We start from the raw sequence: 23306 nt of genomic DNA on the forward strand, positions 1-23306 counted from the left end.
AAGAGACATGGTTTTATTACCAAAGAGACAATAATTCACTGCATTTCAAATGAAGTAGATGTAATCAACAATAGGAAACCATACATGATTCATCATTGAGAAAACCCATACCCCATAGTCAGCCATACCGCCTTCATCATTGAGAAAAACCCATACCCCATAGTCAGCCATACCGCCTTCATCATTGAGAAAACCGATACCCCATAGTCAGCCATAACGCCTTCGTCATTGAGAAAACCCATACCCCATAGTCAGCCATACCGCCTTCATCATTGAGAAAAACCCATACCCCATAGTCAGCCATACCGCCTTCATCATTGAGAAAAACCCATACCCCATAGTCAGCCATACCGCCTTCATCATTGAGAAAAACCCATACCCCATAGTCAGCCATACCGCCTTCATCATTGAGAAAACCGATACCCCATAGTCAGCCATATCGCCTTCATCATTGAGAAACCCATACCCCATAGTCAGCCATACCGCCTTCATCATTGAGAAAACTGATACCCCATAGTCCGCCATACCGCCTTCATCATTGAGAAAACCCTTACCCCATAGTCAGCCATACCGCCTTCATCATTGAGAAAACCCATACCCCATAGTCAGCCATAAACAACAATAGGAAACCATACGGCCTTCAACATTGAGAAAACCCATACCCCATAGTCAGCCATACTACCTTCATCATTGAGAAAACCCATACCCCATAGTCAGCCATAAACAACAATAGGAAACCATACCGCCTTCAACATTGAGAAAACCCATACCCCATAGCTATAAAAGGCACTGACATGCCAATTAATGTGAAACAATTCAAACATGAAAACTAACAGCTTATATATAATTGAACAGTAAAGCAAAATAATATGACAGACATGAACCAATGACAACCACCAAACTAGCATCATGGTATTAATGGGAGAAAATTAGTGTTTCAAACATTAAAACACTAGTTCCTTTGTTGTCTTACTATGACGCAAGTTTTCTTTAATATTATATATATATGTTGATTTAATTAACCAGCTGTATAAATGTAAGAATGTTTGTGTTTGTAGGGATTGGGAGACCACAAATTCTGTCGTAATCCTGACGGTGACAAACAACCTTGGTGTTGGGTTAAAGTTGGTACAAATGACTTTGGGTTCTGTGATATAACACAATGTGATGAAGCACCTGTAACTACAACAACAGGTAGGGAATATTTTTGTAAAATTACTAAATAAGTGCATCTGAGAGACCTGTAAGTAGGCTAGGGGCAGACACAGACCTCTCAGTGGAATAAGTAGTTGATGAATAAGATAATCTGGCCGTGATTATTTGCATTATCTTGTAATTTATGATATGAAGAGAATGGAGCGTTACATTGGAAATTTTATGGATCTGCAGTTTGGTATTATGGTATGTTTTAGTCTTCCTCATACCGAGCTATTGAGTTAAGCCATATGCTACTGATTTTTACAGTAGGTTCTTTCATATGCATGGTAAGCTCTTTTAAAGGCATGGTTAGAAAAATTTAAATTCCAACATATTAAGATATAATTCATTATAAAGAGACAAGGAGACTTTATACATATAGATGTTTATATTTACAGAAGCACCAAAGGACTGCCCAGATGAGGAATTTTATTGTTACAACCATGTTAAAAGTAGAGAGTAAGTTTCTATTGACATTTTGTACTTTTGTGATATATTCCATTATCTCAGATATAAAAAGAGTATAACAATAGGCCAACAACATCCTGTATAAAAAACCTAGCTGATCCATTCTAGATATCTTTGGTAAATATATAGCTGTAGTTATTTTTGGTAATTTAAATTGTTGTTACTTGAAAAACTCTCTTATATTACAATTGTCATAAATTTGTGTTGCTGGATTCACTAGATTGGGCCAGATCAGGCTCTTAATTAAGATAGGATATATATATATAAGCTTGCAATATACCCATTACAATCAAAGTTCTCTGCAGGAAATATGATAGATTGTCTTAAAATATTTATGTTTTCCATGTTTCAAATTACTTAACACTGTTTTGCATGTTTTTTAATATGTGATTTTTTCCATGACAAGAATTTTGTATCATGTTTTTTTTAAAGGCACTTGAAGTAAAAACATTTCTTACAACTCAATTTCTTATTTTATAAATCAGGTACACCACAGAATGTATTTCAGAAAGTTTTAAATGTGACAATGAAATGGATTGTGATGAAGAAGAGGATGAGCTGAATTGTGGTAAAGTTATCTCCCCTTCTTACGCATATCTATTTATTTTGAAATTATCATAAGTCACTGATGGAAAATATATGCATGCTTTTTTTTTTTTATTTAAAAATTCTTTCAAAAAAGAGGTAACCACTAGTTATCAATTCTAATTTATGACTTATAAATCTTTTTACATATGCATTTTATAATTATACAATCAATCATCACTTATTACTGACACGATTTGCAACATTTATATTGTTGTAGAATTATCTGTTGATGAGTTCAAAGGTTCCATGTCCCTCAGTCAAATAGCTTTGATGAATAAAGTTATTCTTTAAGATAACCTTTTTAGTTATAAAGGGGGTTTCTTTCAAATGTTTTGTTGTTAGAGATTCCTGATGAGGGTAAATCCAGAAAATTGCTTTGGTAATTTATAAAGTGTTATTTTCATAAGATAGATTTGAAGAACATCTTGACTATTGATGATTTTAACATGACTTCCTTCAAACGCTTTGAGTACACACCCGTGGTAAAATATGAATATATTGCTTGGGCTCTCCTGATCGTACACTTCATAAGCTTTTTTATGAATAAGCTTACCGATGTCATAAAACGATGACGTCAGAAAATAAGCATTTTACAGGAAAATACACGCTTGTGAAACCGAAAATAATAAACATAAACAAACGATGCTAAAATGTGTTATACAAGCCATTGTTTGTAAACATATAAAACAAATAAGTAAACATATCATTTACAATCATCCAAGCCTATCTAAATACGTTATTGTAGTAGTTTAAGCATGTCACTTATTCAGTTTGCTCCGTTCTTTTACGTCAATTTAATAGTGCATTTATTTATGGGAACGGCAAATAATGCCTTCACCTAGAGCTCTTCGATCCAAAAGAATTGCTGTATTTGTCCTATTAGAATCGAAATAATTCATGGGGGCTTGAATATATCGTGATTTTACCACGGGTTGTCCCTTTATGCTGGTATTTTACCCCTGGCTATCGCTCAGGGGTAAAATATTTTGCATAAAGGGCCAACCCGTGGTAAAATCACGATATATTCAAGACCCCATGAATTATTTCTTAATTTTATACTTTTATCCTGATTATAATATTTATATTAAAAAATCTGATGTATTTAAATTGCTTTTTGTCTTACAGATTACAAACTTCCACTGTTTAAGAAGACAAAATATAGAGTTCTTAAGACTAATGTGAAAGAGAGATATGTAAAGATTGCATTAGAATATGTAAGTACTGTTGCAGTTTAAGGAGGTTCGCGGGTATAAGATTTTTAGAAAAAAATTAAACATTATTTTTTCATTACAGATTTTATTTATTACCTTATAAGTAGTTGTTACTTTATCATGTGGTACAAAAATCATTCCAAAAAATCAATTCGTGTTGTCCCCAGCGGACTTTTAAAATGTAGATATCACTTAAAAAGCTCCAAATTATCTCCCTTTGGTGCAAAAATGCCATTTTTTGGCAATAAAATTAAAATATCTTTTTTAACTCATCGGTGACCTATATTTTTTATTGTTGTTTTCGAATAAGCTGTACATAAACTAAATAATTATAAAATTTTAACGATTTCTGTAATTTAGTTCTTTTTTTATTTCGATATTACCGCTATTTCTCCTATTAGTTCAACAGAAAAAAAGGACATTAACAAAAATGTATGCTTCTTTCGAAAGCAGATTGTGAGCGTAAATGAACGGTGACCCCATTTTTTTATTTCATTTTTCTATTAAGTATAAGATAAAGTTCATTTATAGAAAAATATAGAGAAATCCTATATTAAATAAAAAAAAATCATTTAGACCCGCGAGCCCCCTTAAATAGATAAACAAAGGTGGATTTAGGGAGGACAGGACCGTCACAGTAGTCCAGGCCACCCTTATGAGGGGAACATGTGTTTGATTATTAAATGAGTCAATGAAGTTTGAAAGGATTGTGCCCTCTCTTAAGCAGTCAGTGGGCCTCCACTAATATGAAAAAATTCTTGATCAGCCTTTGATATATAAAACAAATACAAGTTTTTTTTATATGCATGAATATCAGTAATCACATAAACATTATTTGTGACTTAGATTAGGATGTAAACTGGGTTGAAATCTATCTAGTATATGAAAGCAAAGAAATATATATTTCTACAAATTTCATTAGACAAATCTTTTAATTCAAATAGATCTAATGCATGGAACAACTTTTTTCTCTTGGTGGTATTTTGAATTACATCTATGTTTTACTCTATCAATTTGGAAACAGAACATAGAATGCAATGTAATATAATTATATAATGTGGATTCAGTTATTTTCATTGATATCAAATTTCCTGGATTGAGAAAAACTTACATGTTTGTGGATATTTAATTTCGTGGTTTTGCTGAAATCTGCATACAAGCCTTTCAAAATATTTGCTATTCGTTAAACATTTAATTTTGTGGTTTACCTGTTCCCATGAGATCCACGAAAATTGATATCCAAGGAATAATGAGAAATCCACAGTACATGGTATACATATTATGTTTCAGTGTGCCAGACTGTGTATAGAGAGTACCAGTTTTGTGTGTAGATCTATATCCTATATAGGTACACAGAGAGAATGTCTCCTCTCAGACAAGAACAGCAACACAGCTAGTCCATCATTCTCATATACCTATGATTTCTATGACTTGAATTCTCAACTAGGTATGGATCATATAAAAATAAATGAACATTCTGTTCTTTGCTTAGTGCTTGTATTTCAATATTTATTCGTATCATTTTTATTTTGTATAATTCTTTCCACCTGAATGTTTAGGAAAAATTGCCATTGTAAAAGTTTCTCTAAATTTTGTCTATTAGAAAAATATAGATTCCACAACTGCAACAAGTGTATTACGATATTTCTCCACTCAAGACAGTTAAATTTTTATGTTAAAGTGTGAGGCTTGCCGAGCTTTTTAAATAATTAGAATTTAACTGTTGAGAGTGGAGAAATATCGTAATACACGAGTTACAGTGGTGGAATCTGTTTCTCTTATGATTTTTATCATTACTTTTCAAAGATTTGAGGAAAGCTGTGTACTTTTGATGTGACGTCATCATGCATGGTCGCCTATTTTCATGACATCACAATAAGAAAATCCAAAAGAAAACAAGAAAATATAATGTCACTAGTGAGGAGAAATATTTTTCTCACACCAGTCAGGAAATGTGAAAATAGCACAAAAATTAGAGAACAAACTTATAACAACAGAAATTGCTTGAGCAACAAATAGTTATTTCCTAGGCAATTTCCATCATATTCTTACAGTGACTTGACTGTTAGTGTTGCTCTCCACCAATTTGCAACTCATTCAAAATTTTGACCAAATTGCAATTTGTTTTATAAAATCAAATTGTTCAACTGGTCAGAAATTTGAACCAACTGCTGTAGAAAACCACAGACAAGTCATGAAAGTCATGGAAATGACTATAATATAACTATACAAACTGATAAACTAATTTTGTCACAACATCATTAAAGTGGAGTTAAAGTCTTATTTAGGATTGTAAGTATATTTTATTTTATCACCTTGCACTTTCACATTTTGACTGAACAATTTGTTCAATATTCTGACCAGTTGAACAATTTGGTTTAATAAAACAAATTGCAATTTGGTCAAAATTTTGAATGAGTTGCAATTGGTGGAGAGCAACACTAACAGTCAAGTCACTGTAATTGAGTATGATAAAATAACTTGATGTTCTTAATGTGTTATGTTTCTTGATAGATGTTGATTGTGTTGGAGGATATAAATGTAGGAATGGTCGCTGTGTGACCTCTGATGCTGTATGTAATGGTAAAGATGAGTGCCTGGATTTATCTGATGAAGATGATTGTGGTAATGTAATATGTTACGACCGATTTGGATTTATAAGATATCTATCAAATTTTTTTATATAATCTTTCCTACAAACTTAATTATGAAATACATTTAAACATATTTCCAGTACTGTAAATTCTATATTTATGAAAGGATTGGAGCTAGGAACTAAAACAAAATTGAAAACTGTATGAGCTTCTTTGATATTAACCCTTACCATGCGGATCCCGTCTTTTGACGGGTTTGACGTCGTTGTTCTCAGTGCGGAACCCGTCTTTTGACGGGTTACACTGTCAATTTTCTGACCTTTCAAAAAACCTTCAAATCCTCGCATAATCACAAAACTCCGAGTTAAAATTTGATTAGGCCATCAGATATATATCCATTATTCAATTTGGACCATTTTAAGTCTTTATAACAAACAAATATACACTTAATTTTGCTTTTAGGAAAATAAATTGTTTTTGGCATGACGTAAAAAATCTAAAAATACATCTAGGGAAATCCTTTTCGTCCTCGCTCAACTCTTGTTCATTTGATTATCAAAACTATATGTCTGGGTAAATAGAAGAATATTTTGACACGTGTAAAAGTTCTTTTGTGAAAAAAATGTAATTATTTAAGATGCTTCCGATCTTTGTAAATCTAAGATTGACACCTGAAAGTATTGAAGAGCATTATGTTTCTTCCTATTCAAGTGTTATATTGCATCTGGTAAGTAAATGTTAATGTGAGAGGGGGCACCTTCTGCTAGGAAGCAGTCTCTGCATTGGCGGGCAGTTAAACTGAGGATTTCTTCCCTTAAAATGACAAGGATTTGATTAACATATGGTCCCCATATTGCTTTCATCAATGAGTTTAACTCCTTATGTTCATCATGTATGTTAATTGGTTTTGTAGATCAAGACCAAGAAGACACGATAGAAGTAAGACTGGTTGGTGGAGAAGATAAACACTCAGGCAGAGTTGAAGTAAATTACCGAGGGGAATGGGGTGTGATTTGTGATGACCAATGGGACATTAAGGATGCTATTGTTGTGTGTAGAATGCTTGGTTATGTGTAAGTTGACATATATTGAGTTGGCATTTATTTCCATCAATTAAGAATTTTGGATACGATTGTTACATTGAGTTTTCATAAGAAAGCTATTTTAAACAATCTATCTTACAAAAAAAAAAGTCATTGAAATATTTCTTCAAACAATTTGACAACACAAAAGTTCCTTTGCAACACAAGCAAAGAATAAACTTGTTAAAAAAAAAATACAGATATAATTAATTGGTTATGATACACAGTGAAAATGGATTAATCACATTGCATGATGAATACATATATTTATGGTAAAAAGTATTTTAATCATACATCAAATCCAGTAAAGTTTGCTTTAAAAAATTATACTTCAAACTTTTGTAGAATTATAGATATATATACAAATAGAAAATATATCTTATTGCAGCCATGCATTGTCAGCATTTAAAAGAAGTAAATTTGGAAGTGGAAATGGCAAATTTTTGTTGGATGAAGTCAATTGTTTTGGTAATGAGACATCTTTATTGTCATGTGACTCTAACCCATGGAAAGATCATAATTGTAAAGACTATGAAGTAGCAGGAGTTCAATGTCAACAATCAAAAGGTTAGTAACCATGGTTACAATACTAGTTGCCATGATAATCATCAGACATCTTTATTGTCATGGCATGCTAAAGTAGCAAATGTTAATTGCAGAGTTGACAGTGACTATCTTACAAGCTGAAGGTCATGACAAGTAAAATTTTCTGTCTTTATAGTACTGTAATAAAGTTTAAAGCATAAAGTATTCATACTAAATATGTTCAAACCTAATGAACATGAGTTGATTTAATTTTGTGCACTAAAATTAATTTTTATGCCCCATTTATGAATTTTGGTCTGTGCATCTATTTGTTCCTCCATTCATCCGTCCGTTTGTCTGTCTGTCCTGCTTGAGGTTTAAGTTTTTGGTCAATTTAGTTCTTGATGAAGTTGAAGTGGTGTATTGGTTATTGCATTGGACTGCTAACACATGTTCCTGGTTCTATCTCCACTTGACACCATTTGCGAGTATGGTCTTGAGAAACGATGATAGTCTGTTGGATGGAGATGATAAATGGCTGACCTGCTGAGTGAGTGAATTTGAAGAGAGAGCCATATTTCTTGCACGTAAAAGACACCCTTGTAGATTTAAAAAAAAGAGCAGGCTAATGTCGCCTCAAGGCAGCACTTGCACCTGCAAAGTGGAAAGGAATAAATATAAGTTGCAATAACTTGGTTCCCAATCCACTATGAATAAATATGTTTAAAATAATTAACTTGAAATTTAGAAGAGGGGGGATAGGACCTTTTTTTGGGTCTCTTGGATCGGGTGTTTTTAAGCTTGGTCTGTGCATCTATTTGTCCCCCCCCTTAGAACACATATCCCTAAGATATGATCTTTCTAGTTTTAATGCCAAAATAGAGTTTTGATCCCAACTTCACAGTCCACATAAACATAGAAAATGATAGTGTGAGTAGGGCATCCATGTGCTATGGACAAATTCTTATTTGTTTCTATGTTTCAAATAAAATGTAAGCAGGCCCAAGGTGACATAACAGTTGCTATTATATGCATAAAATCAGAACTTTTTTTAGTTTTTCAGAGTGTACTCCTGTTTAATTCTCATGTGGGAAATCAGAATTGTTACATAAAAAAATTTACATCCATGTTTTAGGGTGTAATCCTGATGAATTTACATGTGGTAATGGAAACTGTGTACCACACCGACTTGTATGTAATTCTCAAGATGATTGCATTGATAACAGTGATGAAATAGATTGTGGTATGTTTGATTTTATCTCTTTGAGTGAATTCATTTTTATTGCCACAAAAGCTGCTTTAAAAAATCACCTTTTTTTGGTTTGGTGGTATCTTGGCCACCATGGTTGTGTGGGGTCATGGATTTGATACAAAGTCGTGTTTCATCAAAGACAAAGAAAATTGTTGATCTGATTTCATACCTTATGTTAACAAGGGGTTGTTAAGACAATGTAGATACAATGGTTTGCATTTTTTTTCTATTTACCTTAGCTGATGATCTGAAAATTGAAAAAAAGAAATCTTTGCTGTCCAGGAAAGTTGACATCATCAGTGTTATGTAAGAAAAAAAGATTTCGAAAACAACCCATAAAACACAAATAAAATTGAGAAAGGAAATGGTGAATGTGTCAAAGCGACAACCACCTGACCACAGAGTAGACAACAGCCGAAGGCTACCAATGGGTCTTCAATATAGTGAGAATTCCTGCAACCGTAGGTGTCCTTCAGCTGGCCCCTAAAATTATGCATACTAGTACAGTGATAATGGACGTCATACTAAACTCTGAATTTTGCACAAGAAACTAAAATTATAAATCATAGCATGGTAATTGATGATAAGATTTATAAATAGAAAAGGTATATGAACCTGTGTGTTGCATTACTGAGGAACTCTTTTCTTTGAAAATAAATTTAATTACTTAAATTTTGAATAGAACTGAAGATAGAGTTAGTGAATGGAAGTTCCAGTGAAGGTCGTGTAGAGATCATAAGAAATGGTGTTCGTGGTACCATTTGTGATGATAAGTGGGATGATAATGCAGCGACTGTTGTGTGCAGGATGTTAGAATACAAGTAATATATATTATTGTTCACATTTTATGTGTGGTAGCCATTGAATATTTAGATCAAAATATACAGTTTGGAACAATACCTTAGAAATATCCATATTTTCAAATTATATCTGTTGAATGGGCCTATATAGTTACTCTAAGTGTTGCCACTTAATTTACAACCTTCAAATCACCAAATGATGCTGTAAAAGCTTAAAATACCGTTATCTCCCAACTGAGGAATCTGGTGAGATTTTGTTTGCCTAGTGACAATGTTGGGTTGTGAGGTATGTGAGCTAAGGTTGATCGTATTTATGGTTAAGGAATATTGATAATTTGAGGAGCTGAATGTTGTATAATATTTGTTACAGTGCTGGTGTGGCTAAAGTCGATAGTATTTATGGTGCAGGAACAGGGATGATCTGGTTGGATGGGATGGTTTGTGATGGAACAGAGACGAGTTTAGATGACTGCCACATTCCAGGGTGGGGTAAACATGACTGTGATCATTCTGAAGATGCTGGGGTCATATGTACTAATGTTACTATTGCCTCTACTACTACAACTACAGAAAAACCATGTAAGTTGTTATCAATACCACTAACAATGTTTGATATAGGAATTTTAGAATAAGCAGTTAGGGTATATAAAAAAGAAGTTGTGTCATGATTGTCAATGAGACAACTCTCCACAAGAGACCAAATGAGACAGAAATACTAATCACCAAAGACCCAAGACTCAAAATCACCCAATATGGTTCAACCCACTAGATCTGAAACCGAAATTTTGAGTCATCTGAGTACGAGACAACTGGAGTTAACTTTTAATTGGCATTTAAATTAGAAAGATCATATCATAGGGAACATGTGTATTCAGTTTTAAGTTAATTGGACTTCAACTTCAAAAATATTATCTTGACCGAAACTTCAAACCTGAAGCAGGACAGACAGACAGACAGACAGACTGAAAAACATAGTGCCCCTAGATGGTACATTGGAAAAAAAAAGAGATTTTAGTCTTTATTATATGTTATCCAACTCTGTTTTCAGTTTTACAGATGACATTAAACCTAACAGGAAACAGCAGTTCTGTTGGAAGGATTGTACTGTATGTTGGTGGTATTGAGGGATCCATCTGTGATGATCAATTTGATGATAAAGATGCTACTGTTATCTGCAGAATGATTGGATATCATAGGTATCTGTCATGTAACCTGTATAATGATTGGATATCACCGGTATCCAACAACCTGTCACCTTCTGATTGAATTTCACACTAATTGTTCCTCTGTGCATTAAACTTTTGGTTAGATCAAAACAATTGATCACTTGAAATGTAACTGCAAAATGATCTAATATCACTGTTGATTATATTATATAAATTTCTGCATAATTGGATAGCATTATTATTCATGTTCATACCAAATAATTTGATTTATCATATTGTGGATTCATTATTATTCGTGGGATACCAATTTTCATGCTTTCATTGGTACGGAAGACCCAAGAATCACATATATGTTATTGGGTTGTATAAAATCTTTGACAAAACAACGAAATCAAATAATAATGAAATATCCACGAAAATGGAAGATTTCATCAATCTACCTAAAAACGATACCCATGTAAATAAAGGAATTCACATTTCATGGAACCTGTAGAATAATTGGATATCAGTTGAATGATTGGATATCAGTTGAATGATTGGATATCATAGGTAAACAGTATATGGGATATCATTGGTATCTATCATGTTATCAGCTGATTGATTTGATATCACAGGTGAGATGTCTTTAAAGTAAAATGCTGAATATTTGGATATCACATGTGTCTTTCATATTACCTGCAAAATGATTGGATATTACATATATGCCATAATACCTACAGAATTATTTGATATTACCGTATAGATTATTGGTATTAAGCCTGCAACCAGCAGAATGACTGGAAAAACACTAGTATTGTGAAGGTACTGTTAAGATTTTGATAGAATAAGTAATTTGTAATTTGTGTTTCAGTGATAGTGCATTAAACGATAAGGTGGGTAGGTGGGTATGTTCTGTAAAGTTACTGGGCAGATTTTGATTGACTAAGCATTACTATAATTCGTGTTTCAGTGGTAGGGCATTAAACAATACCGTGGGTATGTTTGGTGAAGGCACAGGACAGATTTGGATTGACTAAGCATTACTGTAATTTGTGTTTCAGTGGTAGGGCATTAAACAATACCGTGGGTATGTTTGGTGAAGGCACAGGACAGATTTGGATTGACTAAGCATTACTGTAATTTGTGTTTCAGTGGTAGGGCATTAAACAATACAGTGGGTATGTTTGGTGAAGGCACAGGACAGATTTGGATTGACTAAGCATTACTGTAATTTGTGTTTCAGTGGTAGGGCATTAAACAATACAGTGGGTATGTTTGGTGAAGGCACAGGACAGATTTGGATTGATGAACTACAATGCACTGGTACAGAAACCTCTATACTACACTGTGGCTATACTACTATACATGACTGTATCCATTCTGAGGATGCTGGGGTTATATGTGAAGAAGCACCACCTGCAGGTATACTGTAAAAACAGAAATTTTGTGGAGGATTTAATTTCGTTTATTTGTGGAAAGAATATATCCACAAAATTATAACCCCAACAAAACATTTAACCTTGGTACAATACCACTAACATTTAAGGAAACCACGGAATTAAATCCCCATGAAATCTTATAGAGAGAAAAAACCATGAAATTTTAACCCCACCAAAATTAATGTTTCTACAGTATTTGTTTTCTACCTTTATGTAGCCATTGGAGTCTGCTAAAATTTTATTAATTTTATGGTTATCTTTTGGAATTGTATTGGATTCTCCTGGCCATTTGGCTCACAATGATTGTTCTTGTAGTTTTATTATACCACAGGTTACCAAGTTGTGTGGGTATATTGTTTTAATCTGTCTGTCTGTCCATGTTTCACTCATATTGGTTTCCAAATGTTAAAAATATTTTTATTTAGATTGCAACTTTCTCAGATATGTGGTTACAAATATCCCTTTTGATTTTGAAGTAAATACATCTAAGGTCAAGGCTGATAAAATAAACAAAATAAGTACAGGATAGTTTCCTGATTTTGTCTTTAGAACTTTATATATATGTATATGCCTCGATTTGAACCAACCTTAAATATTTGGTTGAATAGAGTAAGGGAATGCTCCCCATTCATATATTGTTATTCCTTGTCCAAGTTCAAGATCATATTTATTAAAAAGAGACTTTAAAATGTGCAGAAAAAGGATAATTTAATGCATGATAGCCTCAAATCCTTACATGGAATTGCAGGCAAACATGCATATATGGTCACAATATGGTAAGAGGAAAGTCCATATAGATTTTCAGATTATTGCCTCCAGAGTGTAGGTCATACTAATTAATATATAAAAAGAAGATGTGGTATGATTGCCAATGAGACAACTCTCCACAAGAGACCAAATGACACAGAAATTCTTAACCTAAACAGTTGATAAAGTCCAAACAAATTTGACAGATATTTTTTTATTTAACAGATATTCAAATTGAACTTGTGGGTAGAGAACCGAATGAAGGTCGTATAGAGGTGACAGTGAATGGAACAGTAGGAGGTATATGTAGAGATGACATAGGAACATCAGAGGCAAGAACTATATGTCTTTCCTTAGGATACAGGTGTGTTATCCTACAACATATGCATGAGAAGGATTTTGTAATTTGTCCTTAGCAGACAAATTTTCCTTTAGTAAATGCAATACAAATACTGGTTAATAACATTACCACTTTAAGAAAATGAAATACGTGAAAAATACTTTTCTATGACTATAAACAGCTAGAAATAGAACAAATTTTGTTAAAAATTCTACCTAGATGAAATACATGTACTTTAAAAAAGTTATAGAACATTACAAACAATGATACATTATGTGGATTATCTTGAACAGTCCTATTTTAAAAGATGACAGTGCAACAACTATAGAACTCATTCATCTACTATAGAACTCATAATTGTTAACAATTTTCATTGATTTGGTAGGTATAAGTTAACCACAAATTAAAATGTATAATGGAGAACAGATTTCCTAATTCTTGCACGAAATCAAATATGCAAGAAAATGCAATTTTTCCTAAATCCACAAAAATTGGTTTCCACATCAGTTCACAAAAATAAAAGAATCCACAGTGTGTGTAAAACTAACTTTTATGAGGGTTTTTATGGGTGTACCTTCCTGACAAATACCAGTAAAAGTTCTTACCAAATGACGTAAACAGTAAGCTTTGGTGTATAACAATAAGATGTACACTTCCTTAAAAATATTGACTAATTTTGACAAATAACATGTATTTTTTTCCAAAAATGACAGAACGAGAATTATTTGAAACCTTTGTCTTATCAGGGTAAAATTTTAACCAATTTGACGCTAACAGGTGTCACTATGACTGTTTGACACCTGACATTTAAGGGCAGAACTACCCTCTTTCATATCTTCAAATTTTTTTTATATTTTTTTCAGTGGAGTAGACATTTTAACAACAACATATAGTCGGAAAAGTAAATGGTTAGGAGGAATTCACTGTTTACAAAATGAGACTTCATTAGCTCAATGTTACAGTAATCTAGGTCAACAGCCATACTGGCATGAGACATGTGATAAATTTGGGGCAGCTTTACTCAGCTGTACTGTTTCAGATACTACTACCAGTACTACAGTCTCAACAACGATTCAATCTATGCCAGGTAGGAATCATAATCAGACATGAAGCTCCCTATACGCTAACACGCAGTTGCGTGCACATCCATTCGCCATCGAACAGTAACTTGTATCTTTTACAAGATTTTAATTTATTATACTCAGTCTAAGACATATAGTTTCGGAGCACATTTTAACGGAGTATGGTTTATCTGTTTGGAATGAAATGTAGTAATCGGCATTAGATTTATCAGAACCCTTCGATATCGTTGAAAATGTGCCATGGCGATGTGTTCAACAGACTACCAGAGCCAATCACCCTGCAAACACGTCAAAACAGTATTGGAAACTTCAAGTTTCATTATCTTTTGCGTTTATAGCTAGCTAGGACATATGATTATGGAACTGGAGAGTAGAGTCGCGTCTTGTATTATCAGAAAATCACTTTTTTGTGCTGTATCTGCTTCCTCATGTTGTAGTATTAATAACAAACGAACAAATCTCAACATTATTGGAGACTACGAAACTGACCTGGTATATTATTTTGAATTGGGAGGTCGCTCCATGGCGAACACGATCGCTGGTTAATAACATCTCGCAAGTGCTACCATCGAGATCTATCAGTGTACTACGTCTGTTGAAATATAATGTACGATCAACAATAAACAAGGACAGGTTATCATCGCTAGCATTACTGCATATTCATCGGCGTTTCAGTGTAAATATTGACGAAGTAATATAGAAGATCGTTCTGTCTAGACCCGAAGAGCAGATTTTGGTCAATTTTGAGTAAATTCTGTATAAAAAAAATGTGTATTTTATGTTTTCAATTAACCATGATTTACTCTATTCAGAAGTTTTATTTATAGTTTTACATTCATAAATTGTTTATAAGTCATATCTGCATGTAGCTTCTCTTTCAACTGTCCTATGATCAAAATCCGAAAAATTCTGCATAAAAGGGTCCCAAAAATGTAGTTGCTTGCACATTGTTTCTTTCTAGATATGCCCCTGTTAATAATAATTTTTCAATACCTTATCAACCAAAATAGGGGGACAGTTTCCATCTAATTTGGTTCAACCATTAAACAGTCCATATCAGGCCTATTTTAATCAGGGATGTGTTTGTCTTTTGATATTTCATCACTGAGGTTAAAGTTTTGATTTAAAGTAAGTTTGCACTGAAGTCGTGGTCACATGAACTTGATACAAAACATTGAAACAGTTTTGATAAAGTTTAGGATGTTATTGTCAATTAATCAGTATCTATTCTATCTATCTCTAGGGGCAGAGTTCTAAGGATTTGCACAGTTTGATTTTCATATATTCTATCAGTATATTCAATTTTATGCCCCACTTAGGATATAGAAGTGCATTTAAAGGGGGCCCAGGGGGGGCCAGTACCCCCCTTTTTAGCTCACCTGGCCCGAAGGGCCAAGTGAGCTATTCCCATCACTTTGCGTCCGGCGTCCGTCGTCGTCGTCCGTCGTCCGTCGTCGTCCGTCGTCCGTCGTCGTTATCTTTTACAAAAATCTTCTCCTCTGAAACTACTGGGCCAAATTTAACCAAACTTGACCAAAATCATCATTGGGGTATCTAGTTTAAAAAATGTGTGGCGTGACCCGGTCAACCAACCAAGATGGCCGCCACGGCTAAAAATAGAACATAGGGGTAAAATGCAGTTTTTGGCTTATAACTCAAAAACCAAAGCATTTAGAGCAAATCTGACATGGGGGTAAATATGTTTATCAGGTCAAGATCTATCTGCCCTGAAATATTCAGATGAATCGGTCAACCCGTTGTTGGGTTGCTGCCCCTGAATTGGTCATTTTGAGGAAATTTTGCTGTTTTTGGTTATTATCTTGAATATTATTATAGATAGAGATAAGCTGTAAACAGCAATAATGTTTGGCAAAGTTAGATTTACAAGTAAGTCAACATGACCGAAATGGTCAGTTGACCCCTTTAGGAGTTATTGCCCTTTATAGTCAATTTTTAACCATTTTTCATAAATCTAAGTAATCTTTTACAAAAATCTTCTCCTCTGAAACTACTGGGCCAAATTAATCCAAACTTGGCCACAATCATCTTTGGGGTATCTAGTTTAAAAAATGTGTGGCGTGACTTGGTCAACTAACCAAGATGGCCACCACGGCTAAAAATAGAACATAGGGGTAAAATGCAGTTTTTGGCTTATAACTCAAAAACCAAAGCATTTAGAGCAAATCTGATGTGGGGTAAAAATGTTTATCAGGTCAAGATCTATCTGCCCTGAAATTTTCAGATGAATCGGTCAACCTGTTGTTGGGTTGCTGCCCCTGAATTGGTAATTTTGAGGAAATTTTGCCGTTTTTGGTTATTATCTTGAATATTATTATAGATAGAGATAAACTGTAAACAGCAATAATGTTCAGCAAAGTAAGATTTACAAATAAGTCAACATGACGGAAATGGTCAGTTGACCCCTTTAGGAGTTATTGCCCTTTATAGTCAATTTTTAACCATTTTTCGTAAATCTTAGTTATCTTTTACAAAAATCTTCTCTTCTGAAACTACTGGGCCAAATAATTCAAACTTGGCCACAATCATCTTTGAGTACCTTGTTTGAAAAATGTGTCCGATGACCTGGCCATCCAACCAAGATGGCCACCACGGCTAAAAATAGAACAGGGGTAAAATGTAGTTTTTTGCTTACAACTCTGAAACCAAATCATTTAGAGGAAATCTGACAAGGAGTTTAATTGTTAATCAAGTCAATATATATCTGCCCTGAAATATTCAAATGAATTGGACAACCTGTTGTTGGGTTGCTGCCCTCCAATTGGTAATTTTTAAAGAAATTTTGCTGTTTTTGGTTATTATCTTGAATACTATTATAGATAGCGATAAACTGTAAACAGCGATAATGTTCATCAAAGTAAGATCTACAAATAAGTCCACATGACCTAAATGGTCAATTGACCCCTTAAGGAGTTATTGCCCTTTATAGTCAATTTTTAACAATTTTCATTAATTTGGTAAATTTTTGTAAATTTTTACCAAATATTTTTCTCTGTTACTAATGGGCAAAGTTCATTATAGATATAATTGTAAGAAGCAAGAATGTTCAGTAAAGTAAGAACTTCAAACACATCACCATCACCAAAATACAATTTTGTCATGAATCCATTTGTGTCCTTTGTTAAATATGCACATAGACCAAGGTGAGCGACACAGGCTCTTTAGAGCCTCTAGTTTTGGGAAAAATTTGGTTGATTATGAAGGGAATCACTTAAGCATGACGGGAGCTGGCCCCAACTTATGACATTTTTGGATCCACCACTGCGACAGTCGAGGTGCAATATGTTTTCTGGTCTGTGTGTCTGTTCGTCATTTTGTCTGTCCCTTTATTTGTCTGTCTGTCTGTCTGTCCATCTGTCAGGGTAAATTTGGTCAAGGTAGTTTTTTTATGAAGTTGATGTCCAATTTACTTGAAACTTTACATATATTCCCTATGATGTGATCTTCTTAATTTTAATGCCAAATTAGATTTTTATGCCCCACCTACTAAAGTAGTGGGACATTATGTTTTACGATAGTAGAGGGGCATTATGTTTTTCTGGTCTGAGCATCCCTTCAACTATTCGTTTGTCTGTACTATTCAATCGTCTGTCTGTCTGTCCATTCATCTGGCTTCAGGATAGTTTTTGGTCAAGGTTGTTTTTGATGAAGTTGAATTCCAATCAACTTGAAACTTAGTACACATGTTCCCTATGATGTGATCTTACTAATTCAAATACCAAATTAGATTTTTGGCCCCAGTATGGACAAATTCTTGTTGGTACTTAGTTTTTGTTGGATTTTTTTTATGAAGACAATAAAATTGATACTCTTTTAATTTTACCGGCTTTATTTCAGTTATAATCAGAAGCCTTTTATTCTAAAAAGTAAAATCACAAAAATACTGAACTCAGAGGAAAATCAATACCGAAAGTCCATAATCACATGGCAAAATCAAATAACAAAAGGTATCAAAAACAAATAGACAAGAACTGTCATATTCTTGACTTGGTACAGGCATTTTCAAATGTAGAAAATGGTGGATTAAACCTGGTTCTAAACAATTTTTAAACTGTAATTTTTTATTTCTGGACTTTTTATACCCCAAAAATTACATTTCAAATTCTTTATCTTTGAACAACTCATTGGTTGTTGTTTCAGAATCTGTAACAGTGCAGCTGATTGGTGGAGATTCTGACAAGGAAGGGAATGTTTTATTGACTTATGGAGATCAGACTGGTACCATTTGTGATGACTTGTGGGACAATGATGATGCCACAGTTATCTGTAGGATGCTGGGATACAGGTAATTAGAATTTATAGTGGAAGGGACCATGGTGTGTTGCATTGTGGGGTATACTTAGTGTGTCTATTGTATATTTCCACATCATTGATACTGTTCTTAATATACATTTGTATTTAGTTTCATTCAGAAAGATTTTTAAGGTATTAATGAATAACAGGTAAATGGTGTTTTATCAAAAGCAATTTAGCATGGTGCAACGCCACGCCTACAATCTTTCCTGACAACATGCCCTTTTGTCTAAGTCATGCCCTCTTGTTTGAAACCATGCCCTTTTTCTGCAGAAAAATTTGACACTATGTGCTATTTTGCATTATTTTGATCAAGATGTGGTAGCAGTAATAGATTTTTCGCTGATCAAATGGTATTTGTTACAACCAGAAGGAAGCATTGGCTTAGTATGTTGGTTACAAAGCTGTTATTTCAAGAAAACTATTTTTATCACTTCTGTCAGATTTGAGATAAGTTTGTTACTTTATTAGAACATTATGATTGGGTTGTTGTCCTTTGACACATTCCCCATTTCCATTCTCAATTTTATTATGAAAATTGCCTGAGGTAAAAGTTTGAATCCATTTATTGCATTTATAAATTAAAATATCATATACCCTACCTTTTGGGATTTCTTTGTTTTTTCTTTGGAAGAACTATACATTGATGTAGAATTGACACAAATTTTTGCTTTATAAATAGTTATTAATCAACAATATTTATCACAGGATGAAAAAGAAGAAGGGAAGTGTATGAGAGTTCTGTGCATCTGTGTGTTCTTTGGTATTTCAGATTGGCAGTATTAGTAATAGTATTACATATATGGTAATGCAACCATTTATAGCTTCTAAAGTTTTGATATAGGTCATAATATATTTTTCAGCTATGGGATTGCGACCAATGAGAGCCACTTTGGTATTGGAACAGAAGAGATATTGTTAGATGATGTTGAGTGTACAGGGGAGGAAGATTCAATCCTGGAATGTCCTAATGAAGGATGGAAGATAAATAATTGTGGAAGAGTTAGGGAAATAGCTGGTGTCAAATGCAGTGATGAGGGTACCCGTGTCACTTTGAGTATGTTAATATAATGATTGTAATCGTGTAAGCTAGGAATAGCACTGGAGGTGATTTGTGATAGAAGTTGGTTTATTTCAACAGCAACTACCAATTCTTTTGATAGTTAGATATTGTTGAATAAGTTTTTGATAGACTGCAATAGTTATTTTAAAAGGTAAAGAAATACAAAAAAGAACTCAAAAAGAAAATTGGTATGAAAAACACTGATTTGTATTAACAGTCTGCTTCTTTTAGTAATAGCTTGGAGATTCTAATACATGTATACTAAATTGTCATGCATCGCTTTGAGTAAAAAATCACAATCCTAAATTTCCCATCTTAATTGTGTCTTTGCTAAATTTAGAAACTGCCAAATTATCAAACGACATAATTCAGTAGGAATTTTTTTAATGTGCAAAATAGTTTGTAGATGTCATGTGTTGGCACTTTCTATCACTATAAACAGAACTAGGTGACTTCATTTATAAAATAACATAATTTCTCATTTTATTATTTAAGATTCTAATACACAAACTTTACTTTTATCATAATTACATCTCTAAAATCGTTGTAGATGTTACAGTGAGTTTACATGATGGTAGTTTTAGAGGTGAAGGTCGGGTAGAGGTTACCAGAGGTGATGAGACAGGATCAGTGTGTGACGATTATTGGGATTATAAGGATGCCAATGTTGTGTGTAAAATGCTGGGCTACAGGTTAGTAGAGTAATGGTTAGTATTCCTCACTTGCTCATCAACTTTCAATGATCTTCAATAGTATAAATATGAAGATTATTTTTCTCAGTGTGCCTAGATATTATTATGATTATTTTAGCATTTTATGACAAATATAATTACTGAAAAATAGCATATTAGGGAAATCTTGACCTTTTTAAATCTATTGCAATAGAATTTGGCATCTTTACATTCTGTATTTTACAAAAATTAGTGGCTTGAACAAGTACTTTATAATCATGTAAACATTTTATATTTTTTAAGTGTTGGAATATCAGTTAAGAATTCAGGCTATGGCTCCAGTACTGGTCCTATATTATTAGATAATGTGCAGTGCCAAGGCTCAGAGAGTAACATTTATGACTGTGTTCATGAGGGCTGGGGTAACAGTAACTGTGGCCACGCAGAAGATGCTGGGGTCATCTGTGGAACAGAAAGAGTTACAAGTTAGTGCAATTATAATCTGCATCTTTTTTAACTTCGATCATAACTGTATAAAAATCTAGTAGCCTCTTTCACAAAAAATCTTATGAAAAAATCTCTTTTAGATGATAAACACAACAGTTTCTGAGTTTGTGATTGTGATATCTATTGTATTTTCCAATATATTTTGATAATTCTGCCATTCCCTTTATGTACTATTTGAATTTTAAGATCAATATTTGTGATAAGAAGTTTTTGAAAATCGGTGTATTTTGGCCTGGAAACATGACAAAAGATTTGACCTGACAGTAACAAGTTGAAAAGGAGTTATAAATAATGATATATAACAGGTTTAAAGTTGGCTGTATTCCACACAATGATTCTACAATACATTTTGTTTATTGCAATCATTGGATTTTGTCAAAAAGACACCCTCAAATTTTGAAAAAACACAGTTATTTTAAAAAGGAAGACATTATTATAAATTGAAAAATTTGTAAAATTATTCTAGTCATTCAAAATTATGTATTTCTAAATTATAGAAAATAATGTTGTTTATTTTAAGGAAAGGCAAGAATAGAACTTGTAGGAGGGAAGTCTAGGAATGAGGGGCGAGTTGAAATGATTTATGGTGGTGTCAGAGGAACTCTCTGTAGTCAACAGTTTGATGATACCAAGGCAACCATTATCTGTAAAATGTTGAAATTTAGGTAGGTATTGATTTTTAGACAGGAATATCTTACTGTTTGGAAAAAGACTTGGCAAACTCAGGAATATTATTTACATTTTGTTTATATTTTTGTATTATTTATTTATATCAAAACTGTTATTTTCTAAAGATATCAATGTATTACCTCACATAAAACTTTTTAATGCTTGTGTTAAACCTATACTTCGTTATTGTAGTGAATTTTGGTCTCTTTAAATGATAAAAGATATATATTACAAATCTAGAGTCAAAATATTGGTCATTGACTACCGTCAAAGTTCAGATTAAATTTGCAAAAACTTAAATTAGAGTAAATTAATCAGCTGTCAATTTAGCAGTGCTAGCTGATTGAACAAGGGTGTCACACTAAAACCCCTGTAGGAGAAAGAATTTGTCATTTGTGGCTCTTAGAAGTAGAAGATAAATTTCATTTTACTTAAAAATGTACAAAACTAAATATAATTAGAGACCAATTATTTTCCAAAATTAGTGAAAATATAACTAATAAAGCAAGATTTATTTTTTTGCAACAGGTGTGTTATGATATTCCCCACTAGCTAGAGACAGTTAAATTTTGATATTTTTAAAACTAATAAAATTAAGTGTTGAGAGTAAAGAAATATCGTAATAAAGGAGTTGTATTGGTGAAATCAGTTTCTTATTGATTTTTATCCTCCCTTTTCAAACCTTTGCAACAAAGATGTGTACTTTTTATGTGAAGTCATCAGGCATAGTCACTGTTTTCAAGACATCACAAGAGGAAATTCAGAAGAAATCATGAAAATTAAACATCATAATTAAATTTCTACCAGTCATTTGGTGAAAATTTCTCTAGAGATGAGAAATAGTTTTCTCATACCGCCCAGGAAACATGTGAAAATGCATAAAACTTAGAGAAAGTCTACAAGAACGACTCAGAGAGGCCAGGCTTGCTATGATGTACAAGATCTTCAACAACAAAGTAGCCATCAACAAAGCCTTGTACCTCCAAAGACCAACCAGAGTATCCAGACATACACAACAGCATGGATACATGGTACAAACAGCAACCAAAGACTGCAGGAAATGGTCCTTGTTTGTGAACACCACCAAAGACTGGAACAAGCTTCCCCTGGAGATAGCACAGTTTGAGACATTCAAATCTCAAATAACCAACCTTAAACATTAGAGATGAACATGTTTTTTTCATATCCTGTTTTTAACCATGCAGAACCAATTTACCAGTATATTGGGAAAGTTGAATGTAGGCAGTATATGGAAGAAGAAGAAGAAGAAGAAGATTGATAATCAATCAGCATATTACAACAAATCAATCAATTCCAGAAAGATATATCAAAGAATGTTTACCAAAATTTTTAAATTTTATTTTCTCAAAGCATGTCATTGAAATAATTAACCCCAAAATTGTAATTTCCTACAGAAAAGTTAAATCTAAAAGATATTCATCCTAATGTTTTATTTAAACATGTATAAGTGTCAAAACAGATCCTTTTTTAGCTCACCTGGCCCGAAGGGCCAAGTGAGCTTATGCCATCACTTGGCGTCCGTCGTCGTCTGTCGTCCGTCGTCGTCGTCTGTCGTCGTCTGTCGTCGTAAACTATTTCAAGAATCTTCTCCTCT

At 33.2% G+C, this 23306-nt stretch overlaps 1 protein-coding gene across 2 annotated transcripts in view; it reads left to right on the forward strand.

Moving 5' to 3' along the window:
- The window catches only part of LOC143046208 (scavenger receptor cysteine-rich type 1 protein M130-like), a 63786-nt gene that overhangs the window by 23988 nt on the left and 16492 nt on the right, over positions 1–23306 (forward strand). For both annotated transcript variants that reach the window (XM_076219249.1, XM_076219250.1), the window contains 20 exons: positions 1059–1194; positions 1596–1656; positions 2151–2233; positions 3379–3467; positions 4755–4911; positions 5979–6089; positions 6972–7131; positions 7529–7707; positions 8801–8908; positions 9600–9738; positions 10088–10296; positions 10766–10913; positions 12106–12284; positions 13274–13412; positions 14252–14475; positions 18629–18773; positions 19645–19838; positions 20395–20536; positions 20819–21000; positions 21543–21687. In XM_076219249.1, the coding sequence (XP_076075364.1) occupies positions 1059–1194; positions 1596–1656; positions 2151–2233; positions 3379–3467; positions 4755–4911; positions 5979–6089; positions 6972–7131; positions 7529–7707; positions 8801–8908; positions 9600–9738; positions 10088–10296; positions 10766–10913; positions 12106–12284; positions 13274–13412; positions 14252–14475; positions 18629–18773; positions 19645–19838; positions 20395–20536; positions 20819–21000; positions 21543–21687 (2930 nt within the window). The remainder of the gene's footprint in view (positions 1–1058; positions 1195–1595; positions 1657–2150; positions 2234–3378; positions 3468–4754; positions 4912–5978; positions 6090–6971; positions 7132–7528; positions 7708–8800; positions 8909–9599; positions 9739–10087; positions 10297–10765; positions 10914–12105; positions 12285–13273; positions 13413–14251; positions 14476–18628; positions 18774–19644; positions 19839–20394; positions 20537–20818; positions 21001–21542; positions 21688–23306) is intronic.

This window comes from Mytilus galloprovincialis, chromosome 9 (assembly GCF_965363235.1).
Source record: "Mytilus galloprovincialis chromosome 9, xbMytGall1.hap1.1, whole genome shotgun sequence".
Lineage (NCBI taxonomy): Eukaryota > Metazoa > Mollusca > Bivalvia > Mytilida > Mytilidae > Mytilus > Mytilus galloprovincialis.